At 42.2% G+C, this 14,882-nt stretch overlaps 1 protein-coding gene across 1 annotated transcript; it reads right to left on the reverse strand.

Moving 5' to 3' along the window:
• Positions 1 to 4,821: 4,821 nt before the first annotated feature.
• cdkn1cb (cyclin dependent kinase inhibitor 1Cb) lies at positions 4,822 to 7,093 on the reverse strand. Its single transcript, XM_068723880.1, has 3 exons — positions 6,356 to 7,093; positions 6,081 to 6,198; positions 4,822 to 5,597 (listed from the first exon to the last, which is right to left on the reverse strand). Exons 1-2 carry the CDS (start codon positions 6,888 to 6,890, stop codon positions 6,083 to 6,085), a joined length of 651 nt encoding a protein of 216 aa, XP_068579981.1. The 5' UTR covers positions 6,891 to 7,093; the 3' UTR covers positions 4,822 to 5,597; positions 6,081 to 6,082.
• Between the last annotated feature and the right edge of the window lie 7,789 nt (positions 7,094 to 14,882).

Below are 14,882 nucleotides of genomic sequence, written 5' to 3' on the forward strand. Positions count from 1 at the left end.
CCTTGATGCGTGCGGAGAGCAAAGTGAATTAGAGATTGAGGTGGGAGGCTGATTACACCCCCCCCCCCCCCCCCCCCCCCCCCCCCCCACCCGTCCAGCTGAGACCAAAGTCGCGATGCAAAGAAAAGGAGGAGACAGAGAGAAGATATTTGAAAAGCTGCCACGAGTTCCCTGTCACACCGCCTCCTGCGTGGATTGAGCCGTGCTCTTTGTTATCCACAGGCATGAATACTGAGTGGATGTCAAGAGAAAAAGGCCCAGAAGAAGGGAGGAAAAAGAAATACATCGGGGCACGTCTGCGTCTATAGAAGAACCCAAAACAAAACTAAGACGTACAACATTTCGATCAAATCGGGCTCTTCTCTTATTTATACTTTATTGTATCTACTACCCCAATTGCTCCTCGTGCTATTTAAACTATTTGACATATTATAAGAGCAAAACACATAACGTGTTAATACTAATACTGAGGCTTCTGTGGCCTCATTGTAACCCAATACTGAAATACAAAGTATTTATGATCAACATTAGTTATTATTATAACATCCTAGTATAATATTCACATAAGACTCACTTCAAATGCTTCATCTGCTGAAATATTCTTACGACTCTGTTGATGTAATTCCCTAAATATTTACTTTTTACAGGGTTTTTTAAACTTGTGATATTTTGTGTAATGCGTTTTATATTTACCATGTTGTTTGGTCCTGTAATATTCCAATGCGGACCTCTACCTGTGCTGTTATGATTGTGCGATATATATTTTTTTGCACGGGGCTTATTTGGGACACATCAATTCGTTTCTGACACACACACACACACACACACACACACACACACACACACACACACACAGACAGACAGAGAGAGAGAGAGAGAGAGATCGAGAGAGAGACGCACAGAGAGGGGGGGGGGGAAACACACACACACACACACACAAACACACACACACACACACACACACACACACACACACACACACATACACGCACACACACACACACACACACACACACACACACACACACACAGAGAGAGAGAGAGAGAGAGAGAGAGAGAGAGAGAGAGAGAGAGAGACGCACAGAGAGGGGGGGGGGAAACACACACACACACACACACACACACACACACACACACACACACACACACACACACAGACAGACAGACAGACAGAGAGGGATAAAGAGAGAGAAAGAGATAGCTCCCTCCTCCGGATACAATCACCTTTATGCAAACACGTGGGCCTCCTTCTGCCTATTTCACTCGTGGAGTGGAGGAGGGGGGGGGCTGATTGAGGGGGGTCACAGGTGTCCACCAATCCAACAAACAACCCGCCCTCCCTCCCACACACACACACACACACACACACACACACACACACACACACACACACACACACACACACACACAGACACAGACACAAAACACCCTCTGCACACACACGCACTTTTATGTCGCTGCACTGGAGATCGCGGGGCGCAAGCACCAAGGCAAAAGCGAGGAGGAACCAATCTGAAGGTTCCTTTATGATCTTTATTCATAGTGAAATTAAAGCGACGCTCGTGAAAGAATAGCGTCAAAGAAATATGAAAGAGGCCTAAGCGAGGTCAAAGGGCATGCTTGGAATATCCACATTCTCTGTTTGATTTTCAGTCGTTTGTGTTATTTCATTCCTGAAAACGATTAAAGAGAGTAGCAATGGGAAATAATTCACCCCACCCAGAATTGGTTTACCTTAATAACACCTTTATTTTAGAATATATTGAATATATTTAGGAAACTGTTTGATTTAACGAAGACTTTAATTTCGCCCAGATAAACCGACCTGTAGGACGGGATTGTTTGCTCTTTTTCAATAACTGTTTTGATCTGCAGCTTCTAAACACACTCAGACCTGAATCGAGGCCTCCATTTGTTACGCTATAGGTTAAAAAAAGAAGTCTTTTTTGGCGAGGGGGGTAAAGGGGGTCAGGGAGCTTTAACTCGGTGACAAAGCCTCATTTGCAGGTCAATGCGATGGCACACTCGCCTCTCCTCTCCATCCAGCTCGCCTTTGTTCCCCGTCGCCTGCGCCGATGCCAGATGGTCATGGAAAATGCTAATTCCTCTTGGCTGATTTTCCTCCTTTCTATATTTAATTGCAGCCTCCGCAGACTCTCCCGTTAATTGTTGGTTTTGAGAGGAAAATGCGATTTAAGCTTGTTATTTTTTTTCTCTCTCTGAAATTCAATTTTTTTTGTTGTTGTGACATTTGCATGAAGCCCCCAAAGCCACTGTATGTCAAAGTGGCTCCATCTAAGCCATTTGCCCATAAAGGAGCAACAATTTAGAGGAAGCGGTGACGCATTTTACTGAGAACCGGCAAGATTTTATTAGCAGTCGATGTGATTCAGGAAGACAGCAATAACAAACTCTGCAAAGGCAAGTACAGAGGACGCACTGTCCCTGCCTTTAAATTCATTTTAAGACCCATTTCATGTATTAAGCTTAACCCATCACGTCTTTTATCACTGCGATAAATAAAGATCGAATTTACAACATGCATTCGTTTCTCTTTGGCAAATGCACGTTTTTAATCACTTAGTTTCAAAGCAGAAGATACAAAATAAAAACGGAATACTGCATTACCTGCAACGTAGATTTAATTTTGATCTAATTGAAATGAATGATGTCCGGATTTAAAGGTTCTTTTAACGAAAGAAATGGTTGAAACATGTTTGATATTCACATTCATCTGATCATCAGATTAAAAGCTTTTTTTTATGTCAATGAAAACAGCATAACTCAGATATGCTGCATATGTCACAGCCTATATATAATTTTTAAGGACATTTGATTTTGGTTTTACTGATGACTGAGAAAAATGAAACGGAGTTTTAAAGGTCAGATGGGAGACTACAGGGTTCATGAGGCGGATTCTCTCCATCAGCAGCTGGTTGTTTAATTGTATTCTATTGCAGTGGGCTTGTTAATGAGGTCTATATGTTAGCTGTCATCTCTTTCCTTTATGTCCATCATACAGCGGGGCTGAATTGAGTTATAATTGTCATGCAACATATTCTGTGCCCATTTAAGCTGTACAAAAAAAAAAAAATCCATCAGGGCATAAAATATCAAAGCCTGCAGGATAGAAGCTCATATTCCTTGAGACAAATCTCCCTTATTATGCATGACAGTGTGATTAAAATGATTTATTGTTTAAAACACAATGTGTTTTTTTTTTATCCTGTTTGGAAAGAAGCTCACTGAGTTGAATTTCAGGCCTTAACCTATGACCTCTGTCGCAATGGTTCAAATGCAATACCTTTCTGAGGGAGCGAGCGCGATTTAAAGTTCTATTTATGGGGACAAATTTCATATAGTTGCACAGCTGTAGAGACAAATAAAGCCAGATGACCCCTTTAACTCCGAGGGGGGACTTGAGCCCTTGAATGTGTCCAGTCTCCAACATAGCGGGGACTTCATTAAAGTAACACACGAACAGCTGTTGTCTTTAACATGTAAACTATTGAGAATTTAAAACTACACTGAATGGCCTCGCCGCTCCCCGTGGGCATATGGGCGTTAATTAGCTGGATATAGCCATAGATTAATTATAATATTTTTTTTCGCCCATTCGTATCAATAGAGCAGCCAGACAAAGTGTCTTTTGTTCTCTGATGCAGGACATTCTGTGGCTGACTGAATGGATCTTGGCTATGTCTACATGGATTTGCCATATGGCAACAAAAAGGAAAGAATGGAGCCGCAGAGCGCTTTGTGTTGGGAATCAGAACAAGCCCGTCAGAGCTTATGGCTGCATGGAGCTGACAAAGTCACCCTGGCCATCAAAAGTCTCCATTTTCATCACAACATTAATGTCAGATAGTCAAAGCAATTCAAACGAATGGAGAAACGTACAGAAAATTATGAAATGTGCCTTTTTGTTTCCTGCGCACTACACCGACAGGCCGCTGCGCGCACGGGCCCCGCGCGCATTCAGACGCAGCTTCATTTTGGCTTCTTTCAATTAAGGGTAAACTTGCAAGTATGACCTGTTGAATGGTTTGTTTCAATAGACGAGGACAATTACAAAGACTAGTAGTTCTCTTTTTCCAGCTCTGGCAGGTGGCCTCCACGCCCGGTGTATCCACGGCGGGGTAAACACTGTGTGTGTGTGTGTGTGTGTGTGTGTGTGTGTGTGTGTGTGTGTGTGTGTGTGTGTGTGTGTGTGTGAGTGGGTCTTTAGAGGGCTTGTTGAGTGCGGGTGGATGTGGGGGTGTCTTCGTGGCGGACAAAGCGGGGATCCAAAGGCAGCTGCTGCTTCTTTAGAGGGGCGAAAGGGCCTTTAAATCCCAGCCTATATTCCGCAGCTGCCATGCGGCCCAAGGCTGCACGTCTGAATGCGTTTTGCCCCCGCAAGGTATATGAGCCCGCAGAGGCAGACAGATACAGGCGGAGCTCAATGAAAAGTAATGTACCTGCGCGCCCCCCCCCCCCCCCCCCTCCCTCTCCTCTCTCCCCTTCTCCCGGGGGGAGACGGGGAGTCATAAACGTCTGCGATAACGCTGCATGGATTCTTGGTGGCGTTTGTTGTGCTTTCCTTGCAGCAATACTTGTGTGAAATCTAATAAATCATCTTCAGAATTGCAGCCAAGTAGGCTGTATAATGAAAGCTGCTGTTTTTCTTCTAGATTAACAACAAAAACCACAGAAACCAGACAACACGTCTCTTTTCTCAGTTTCAAGACTATTTTACTCGCATCCTGTTTCAAAACACCCAGAGCAAAAAAACAACAACAACAATAAAGTTACCAAGACAAAACACACCAACAAATCGGCTTAATGTTGAAGTGAAGAATATTTTATTCTCATCTTTTTACAAGACACAATTAGGGCACTTGTATGCAAACACAAAGGAACGGCTCAGAAACACAAAGAAACCTATGTTTTGTTCAAGTGTCGACTACTAAGCTACATGATTGCAAAACATCACAACAACACGAAAAAATGGGAATAATAAAATAAAAACATGCCCTTTGGCTAAATCAACAAGGCATTTGAACAAATATAAAGAAACATAAATAAATTATAAGTTAGAATAGACTTAAAATATACATATACAGAAGAAAAAAAAAAACAGAACAGAAATAAACAATTATAGGCTATTGTCTCTATAAAGCTGTACACTTTTGGCCAGTGTAGACAATTCTTTTTAAAGTAATTTAGGATTGCACAGATGTTAAAACATTTAACACTGTCGAGTGGCTGTATGCAAAAGCAACAATGGATGCTACATTTGTACTGGATAGAAGTCATTCGGTCGACATGTCCTCTCTTTTTCCTCTCCCCTTCCTCCCCCAAACCGTTTCAGTCCTGAGAGTCTGGTCCCGAGTGTTCAGGCTGCGCTCCGCCGAGGCGCACCGAGCCGAAGCAACCGACCGGTCGGGCTTATGTCTCCCGCACCGTCCCGTCCCTCCTCCCCCGTTTTCCTCCTCTCTTGCGTTGAAGAAGCAGGGGAGAAAAAAACCATCCTCGTCTTGATCCTCCAAAAAAAAAAAAAAAAATGCGCAGGCAAAATAGTGCAACAAAAAAAAAAGAAAAAGAAAAAGAAACACCTGAGGGAGAAGAATTGAAAAACACGGTCAGTTTGTTTGGTTCCGAAAGAAAGACGCGAGTCAGCTCTCCGAGGAAACCGGAGATGGAACCTCAGTGGCGGGCGTCACCCTTTACCCGAGACTTTTCCCGCCACATCGTGACGCACATCCCCCTCCCCCACCCACTGGTGTTACTACAGCTACTACTATCACTACTACTGCGATTTCGCCACCGCAATCTCCCCCACCCCCTCCCAGATAAGACTGCCTGCCTCCCTGCGCTTTTTTTTTTTTTTTTTTTTTTTTTGGGCTCATGTAATCATTACCAATTAACGCAGGAAAAACAAAAACAGAAATAACAGATTATAAAACAGCCGTGGTCTTTAACACAAGTCTTAATAATTACCAGTTTTTAATCATCTGAGGTGTCACAAGACCCCGACGCGATTTAACCACTTGAAAAAACGGTCCTAATAGTTTAGAAAATACGAGAATTCTTCTTACCTTCAACGGATCCTCTTTCGTGGAGTTTGTTCCACCGGGATTGGAGACTTGGAGTGGTGGCAAGCGCTCGTTTCATTCGATTTTTTATCAGCAGCCCTCTTTCGTTTCACGAAGAAGTCTGTGGGAAACGAAGAAATTAAAAAAAAAAACATTAATACACAGAAATCCACTTGAGGAGGAGAGCGACGCGCATCATTTGGATACAGAGCGCAGCCCCCGAAGCCCAGAGCGCAAACCTCCTACAAAGGGAGGTTTTTAAAGGGTCGCGTATTTACCTGTGATTTGTGTGTTGTTGTTGTCGGCAACGGCCGTTCTCTTGCGTCTCACACACGGGACTTGTCTGTGAGCTGGCCTCCCTGAGTTGAGCTTGTCTGTGCGGTTCTCCTGGTTAACCTCCACCGGGCACGGAGCGCCGCTGCTCTCGGGCACGGCCAAGCGCTCCAGTACATCCATATCAGGGCTCTCCGGGAGAACAGAGTCCGAGGAGGGCCTCTGCTTGACGGATGTCTCCGCTACCCTGGTCCTGCCGTTCTGTACAGAGTCCTGATAAAACACCGGGGTCGTATCCACGGGCACCTCTTCCCACTCGTAATCCCCGACCAGCGGGGTGTTGGCCTCGAAATTAAAGTTCCATCTCTGCTGGTCCCGTTCGGAAATCTCCCGCAGCTTGTCTTTCGTCTCCCGGCTCAGTTCGTCGTGATCCACCGGTCCGAAGAGGTTGCGGCAGACGCTCGTGCGCCTGTGGAGAGGGAAGGTCCTCCTGGCCACCAGCCTCTCCAGCGCGCTGCACGATAACTGGACGTTGGACATCTCCAAGATCTTGCCAACGAAAGCAACAAAACACAGATTAAGATGCCCTATTTGGCTGATCGATCCCCGATGAGAGAGTATCAGCTGTTGTTGTTTTGTTGTGCCTTAAGTGCGCGTCTCTTTCTCCACTCTCGTCTCCGCCACAGAATTCGGTTTAAATGTACCTTCTCGGTGAGACGTGGAGTATATAACCTACCGACAAGTCCTCTGTCAGCGTAGCCACCTCAAGAGACCTTCTCATTGGTTGATCTTAAGCCCAACCCTCTCCAAACGAAACCCCCCCAACCCCCACCCTGATTTCCCATCGGCCCCCGGTGCCCACTTGGCTGTGCGCCGAGCAGAGCGCAGCGATTTGGTTTTTCCTCCCGGAGAGTCAACCCTCTGACAACAGTGAGCGGACTCGATGTCAAACTGATGGAGCTGCATTTTTTTTTTTTTTTTCGATCACATTTTGGGTGCTTACACAAGCAGCTGCTGGTTGTGTATCGATTATCTGACTTTATTTGTCCTCCTGCTTCTGCACTATTGCTGCCGTGTTGTGCGTTCGATAATGGACTAACAGGAGATCGATCCTCTCACGTTACATTAAAGCACTTATCGGTTGTTTAACCACTTTGCAAATCGCAATCATTGTGTGTTTTATTTGTATGTTGTATATATGCTATTAAAATATAATCAATTGTAAAAGGAAACGCATTCTCTGTCTGATATTGACCCCCTTCACGTTTCTCCATGTGCATATCGCCTACAGTCACATCACACACTCCCCTCTCTTCTCTCTCATCACAATAACGCTATACGAGCTCCTCGGGTCAGACCTCTTCAAAAGTATTGTTCTCTAACTGATCTAACACCCCTTTATGTTTTAAATTATTGTAATTCAAGTTAATTGGTGAATTCAAATTCAAAGTAAGATTATGCGCAAAGACACAATCCGGCTGTCACCCACTGATGTGTGCGTGCGTGCGTGCGTTCGCGTGGAGGATACATATTGGTTGGTGGCAACAGATTATTCAGTATCGGTCATGCAACAATATGGATTTAGTTAATTGTGGTGTGAAATAAGCCTCATATACGTGTCCTTAATATCAGAACAATTGATAACTTCGAGTGTCTGCAGAGTCTCCAGTCGGTCAGGACAGGCAGACGTCGCCTGAGCAGTGGACGATATGTGCACAGTGACCCTTAGTGGCTAAAACTCGGTACTGCACCCGGAGCTTGTTAAACGTGCAAAAGCAGCAGCAGGGGAATGAGTGAGCTTAACGGCTCAATAACGCACTGTTTACAGACACCTTCTCGTGACACCACGATGTCACATTTGACATGTGAGAGTTGCCGAAGTCACACGATTTGAAGGTGCGAAACCACCCGGGGAGGCGCGTCAGGGCGGCATTGTGTGCAGCAGTGTGCCTAAATGAGTCACTCGTTAAAAAGGTCAGGTGCTCCCTGAGAGTGATGTCCCTTCACCCACGTGATGTTCGGTCCCCACGGGTTGGACACGTGATTCAGTTGTTGGCGACGCTGCAGATGAGTCTGCTTTTAAGTTGTAAGCAGCGCATGGGCACAAAGGACACGTATGAGTGATCAATAATTCATGTTTTATTGATTGAATTGGAATCAGATTCTCTGCCTAAAATCAATGAGTGAGGACAAACAAGACATTAAAGGGCTATCTGGTTATTGTGGCATATTACTATAAAGACTTTTGGGGGAATATTGGTCCTCATGCAGCTCATCTGGTTTGATTTTTTTTCACGTCTTAAAAATAAATCTAAAACATTTAGATTGTTGCTGTTTTTTGAATCTAGAAAATGATCAAAATGGTTGGCCTCTTAAGTTGAGCTATGATTAATGCCCCACCTACCTAGTGATCGTTCATCATGTTGGCCCTGATCATGAACATGACACAGAAACATTCCCCCTCTGTGAGCAAAGCAGGCAGGGATCTTTATGTGTTGTTTGTTGGCTCCCCCTAGTGGTGAAAGGTGAGCACAGAAATGTGACACTTTATATTATCCTATTGTAAAGCAGTATATATGTGCAGAGAGAGTAAGTTGTATCTCACAAATTATTCATTAAAATGCCCACTTTTGATCTTATTAATATTCATTGTAATCAACAAAGTGTATTACAGGCCATGGTGATTTACAGAGACTCAGTCCGTCAGTCTGATCACAAGTATGCTTTTGTTCTGACATCAAACTATCCCCGAAGAGAAAATGATCTGACTTTTGACATCTCATTACTCAGTTTCAACCGAGTCGCAAATTTACTTTGACAAGTTGGAGTAGGACTTGTGCTCCTCGGGCGCACTCTCAAAACAGATATTATCAGCTCACGTTTTAAAGGCCATTATAATGCAGGGAGAACTTCTGTATTAGTTCTCGTTCAAAGGGAGGATAATCTCACAGCTTTCATCGCGGCAGCAAGAACGATCAGACGACTAGTGTGATGTCCTCCAGCCTGATTCTCTCTGGCACGTGCAGCAGAATGATTCTTTTATCTCTAAACACACACACACACACACACACACACACACACACACACAAACCTCAACTGGCTTAACTTGCTCTTTGACAGAAATGGAAATACCCAGAGGGCTAAATGCAAAGCTAAAAAGATCCAGGTTCTCCAGACTCGCATGTCGATAGCAGACGAAGACCAAAAACAGGTTTGGACCGAGTTTATTTGAAAGTGATGAAGAGGTCTGAATGTGCTGCAGCTACCGTCAGAAGCCTTTCTGTTGAAGCTCTCAATAGAAGTTATTTTTAACTCTCCTGCTTTCAGTTTAATTTGATGTTTTATTTCCGCTATTCACATAAAAGCAGTTAACACAAACATTATTTTGTATAGTTTATGTGATAATAAAAAATGAGATTCAATTGGAAATTTAAGTATATATATTTGATCGAGGCCTACATTGTTTTCCTCGCCTGCTGTTAAAACACACAGCCAACTTGAAGAGAAGTGGTGTTGCATGCTGTGAATGAATGTGGCCATTTCGCCACCACTCACCTGAAGAAACTCATCCTTCAGATGTTAAAGAGGGGCTGCAGGCGTCACCACAGGCCGCCTTCAGGACGAGGATAAATGGTAATTTGACCCCACGACCACACGCGACACCTACACAACAGTTTACTCTGCCTGCTGCCTTTAAGTTTGAAGCGGCCCTATTGTTTGACACACTCAGCTGGAGTGATTTCCTGGATGAGTTACCCGCTGTTTTCCTATACCAAATCATCCACTCTGCTGAATTATGCATGTGTTTCAGTAATCTCATTAGACCTTTCAGAGACAGATCTTTTCACAGCAAAGAGCTACACAAATACGTGATTGTTTCATTACGTTTCTTCCTGTTTGATGAAACTTCAGTTGTGCAGAAAGCAGAAAGAAAACTGATGAATTTACATTTGAAGCTCATTTATTTACAGAAAACACACAATATCTGATGCTGACCTTTGTAATATCTTATAATAACCAACGCATGTCTGCGGGTGTCTTAGGAAAGCAGTTGATTCAGTGCATGTGTCATTTAATAACGTGTGCAGGACCAGCAACAACAGTGTTATATGAGTTATTCTAAAGACCTGCAGCTACATTGAGTCAACTAAATTAATTAAGCGTAGCAAAACCTTTTTCGACACTATTCTAGTCTTAGCTTACAAAAGGAATATCATACAATATTAAACATCAAAATGTATTGACTACCGTCAGCCTATCCCAGGAGAAGAGCTCTCTTACCTTTTAGGAGACTACGAGGGCACCAACAGAGATGAGCGACACTGGACTTTGGTAGGACTGTACAACATACAACCCAGTTTTATTTGGTTTTACAAAAAAGTTTTAAAAAAAGCTTACAAAAAGGAATAATACAAATTCAGAAATAAAAGTTCATTCAAAATTACCAAGTTCTCAAGGAACCAGGGACCCCAAAAACCTAAAGAGCTAAAGCCTAAAAGCTCAAAGATTCAAGACCTAAGACCTCGGTCCTGTTTCCTGCTGCCCCCCCCCCCCCCCCCCCTCGTGGAAGGTGTCTCTGTAGCTCTCACTGAACAGGATGTTCTCTAGCTAATATAATAGTTAGTTTCTGACTTTACCACCTGTATCCTCTGCTGTCTAGCATTCATCCTGTCAGAATGGGTTTATCTCAAAGTTCACTTATTCCTTTAGATTCAACATACAATTTATACTTCAATCACGTATGATAACATTTACATAAAATGATAAACAGCTCACACATTAAAGCACGTTTAATATTTGAACCGTCCCTAAGCAATATGGGATTATATGAAACGAGTATACGGTTCTTTAAAAATAAAACACTCTTAGCTCAAAACAAAACAAAAAATAGATTGTGATTCATCATTGACAACGGAAATAAAGAAAAAGAACAGTATTCATAAGATACTAATAACACCGTGATATAGGACCTCCGGTCTGGATAGAGGTCATAACGGCCATGTGTCGTACATGACCGTTAGGTGTTAACCACAAATGCACTTTGAAGACTTCTATGTATAAGAGTCAGCCAGATGCTCAAACCACAAGATGTTGTTTCAACACTTTTTGAGGTATCGTCTCTTGCTCTACTAGCGGGGGATTCAGACAACATCAAAGCCTACCCGCATAGGAGTTTTAGTAGTACCAAAGTTCCTCTGCAGTGTGCAGAAAACCACCGTATCCCCTTGTTACACGTATCCGCTTAATCATTTAATCAAAATCGTATCAATTATTTTAATAGAGAAATAGAAAGTGCAGTTGCTGGGGTGTAGTGTGTCTCGGACATTATTGGTGGACACCTCAACAGTAGAACACAAAAAGAAAAGAAAAAACTATTGTTATATGCAAAAAAAAATATGAAATAACCACCAAGAATTATGAATTTATTTTTGGAGGAAAAAGGCAAGAATGTTCTAAAGTCAACCCTTCTTTCTAACACACATTTTAAACACCTTTATACACTAGCTAGTCCATTTTCCAACAGTTATAAATCAATCATCCTGTTGGCGATGTTTCAGCCCAAACATGCTGTGACATGCAGTCACCTGTGACCAGTTCTTTAAACACAGTTTTAGTTGCTTGGTTAAAAATAGCTCTTGGAATGTATTCGTTCTGCTAAAGCAAATACCCTAATCGAAATAGATGATGGAAAGCACCGTTTGCGCCTGACTTGTGCTGTTCCTTTCAAAATAAGACTTTATACCACACTTTATTGTCTTGCTCTCCCTTGAACTAGATTTGAACTGTGCCTCTCCATTATTTGCAGCTGCATTTTAAATAATGTAAAAATGGCTGATTTGTGTTGTTTGACGCTTTGCAGTTTTTATATGACTTTGTTGGATTTAAAGAGCTACACCTTGTGCTGTTCTTTGTTCCGAAACAATAAATATCTTCAAAGGAGCAGCGTCACTCTGTTTTTTTTTTGTATTTGAATGCTAAGTGTTTTATATGTCATACAGTCAAACATTATAAACTGAGTTTAGACAAATACTTAAAGCCTTGGGCTTCTCCTGCCATTCATTTACCCTTACAATAACAAAACCTCTATCCTCGCAGTTTTATGACCTTCTGTGGCCGTTATGGTTCTCAAGCCTCAGTGTGCCTCATCCAGACCGCAGAGAATGGGGCCTTTGGCTGTGTGTGCTATAAGGCCAACCATTTCACACACACACACACACACACACACACACACACACACACACACACACACGCACACGCACACACACTTTTCTTTCCCTTCCTTTACCTTTTCACAAAATAAACTCAAAGGGTCAGCTAATCACGACAAAGCAATGTGCAAAGAAGAACCCAAATCAGAAAGTGTAATAAAAAAACATTTTCATCTTATAATAGCATTCACTGTGTGATGTGACTTCTACCACGCTTTTCTTTGATTAACGACCAATCATAGGCCAGGATTGAATGTAAAACCTAATTCTGCAAAGTAATTACCAACAGGCCGACGATAAGTTGAGTAAAAAGTGCAACCGTTTCTATTGAGATGCAGTTGAGTAAAAGAATAAAGTCTTCCCAAATGAAAATGCTTAAAACCTTATACACCCGTAGGTCCCCCATTTGGACGCAGAGTACATCAAAACTTAGAGAGTTTTGTGTTAAAAGTAACTGGCAGAGAACCCACGAAGAACGAATATAATGATGTTATAGTTCTGCAGAAACCTCAGCGTCCTGGGAACAACATGAACTCGGTCACTTCTACATGAGACAAACACATCTCCCATCAGCCAAGCAAACAAATAACACAATATCATAAATCATACTCGATATGACTGGGACAGACCGGAGAAAACAGCTGCTACACTCCGTTAGCAACGTGCTACCTACGAACATGCAGCATGAAAAAGCACGTCCGCCTGACGGAGATTACGGACATAGTTTCCATTTCTCTCCCCGGTAAACCATCGCAGAGATATTCAGCTTCGAACACAAAAAGTCACACAGCTTTCATCGAATATTGTACTTACTTTTGGTCGAATCTCAGCGAAAAAATGGAATATCTTCGTACTTCCACTGCATGTATGTCCAGCTGCTGGTGCTCCGTGTGAATCCGTTCGATTCGTGTCTCTCCGACACTCCTCGGATTCGTGGGAGGGTTGGAAGCTCAGCAAATCAGATTTCAGAGCTGGACCTTTTTGAGCTTTATTGGCTAATAGTGCTGTCAATCATCTAGCTTTCAATTCCAGGCAATTCTATTGGCTCCTACGGTTCGAAGGATGTCTCAATGGTGAAAATCGGAGAAGGGGGGGCTGAGATACAGCCATAAGCAGAGAGAGTGGGCTGAATCTGAAGCAGTATTTGACCTTAAACTAAACAACTAAAAAGGGCTTAGAAAGAGCTTAAAACACTCAAAAAAGGTCCAATCTTCTGTCTATTGATTCATTGAACATCAGGAGTGATACATAGAAGTGATATAGAGTGTTTTTGAATTTAAAAAATACTTTTGTATTCAAATATTGGAATATTTGATCAGTTTTCTAATTTGATATGCTCTATATTTTATAAATGTTTCACTGTATCTATGTATAGCTGTGTATATAGAGCCTATATCAGTTGTTCTAAGAGCTCAGCATATTTAAAGTCTTGGATTTCCATACTTTCCAAAAAACAATATCCTAAAAGTGCTGTTTTTCCAGGGCGAGCTTTTGAGTTTTCCAAGTTGTGCTGTGTTCCATCCTTATCTTATGTGAACCTGTAACATGTATTCTGATAGTTCCATCATTTTTCTCATCTCAAAAATATATTAAAAAAAAATATATATTTTTTTTAATTCTTTTATTTTTTTATTTAATTATACACTTAATTAGGTATTTCTTATCTTTATTCTAGCTGAGGCCTGCAAATAGGCCTCGTTTGTTTAAGTACAGAAGATCTTTTTTCCTTTGACCTCGGGCCTCTCTGGTTACACAAGAGCGAGATAAAGGTGGTTTTGCCATCTGCCGTCAGCTGAGGGATTTTCTTCTGACTGTATCTTTGACAAGCCTATTTATGTGGTGGAGTCAAGGCTACATCCACGCTACTTAATAGTGTTACTACTTTTTTGTTCAAAGGTTATGATTGCCCATCAGTGACTGCTTGGAAAGACCTAAAAATCTTCTCTCACAATAGTTGAAGAACAGTAAGCGGCTGAGCCATCTGTGGGCAAATCAAGCTGTTGAAGACCGTAGGGTGAGTTTACACCACACTGGCTGACAGAGATTAGATCTTATGCATCTTACAGTACGTACGTCTTTGAATCTCTAGCTTTCTGAAGCATATAAATAATGTGACCACAGTGCTATGGTGCTATAATCATGTTTCCAAAATTAAAATAAAAACATTGTAACGTGCTTAATAAAATGTAACTAATTAATAGCTTTATGGGTGGTCATTAACTTGTGCTTTATAGATCAGTAATGAATTCTGAATAAGAACAATATTTGGGTTGCCAGGTTGTGAAGAATTGACTAGTGTTTATTATGGCTACACTCTTTAAGC

The sequence above is a fragment of the Cebidichthys violaceus genome, unplaced genomic scaffold (genome assembly GCF_023349555.1).
Source record: "Cebidichthys violaceus isolate CVI_PGR_0920_01 unplaced genomic scaffold, fCebVio1.0.p SCAF_3, whole genome shotgun sequence".
NCBI lineage: Eukaryota > Metazoa > Chordata > Actinopteri > Perciformes > Stichaeidae > Cebidichthys > Cebidichthys violaceus.

Excerpts from the sequence above, each read along its gene's own strand:
- cdkn1cb (XM_068723880.1), bottom strand. The coding sequence starts at position 6,890 with ATGTCCAACGTCCAGTTATCGTGCAGCGCGCTGGAGAGGCTGGTGGCC. Across the intron at positions 6,199-6,355 it reads CAACAACACACAAATCACAG|ACTTCTTCGTGAAACGAAAG; the intron begins GTAAATACGCGA and ends CGTTTCCCACAG.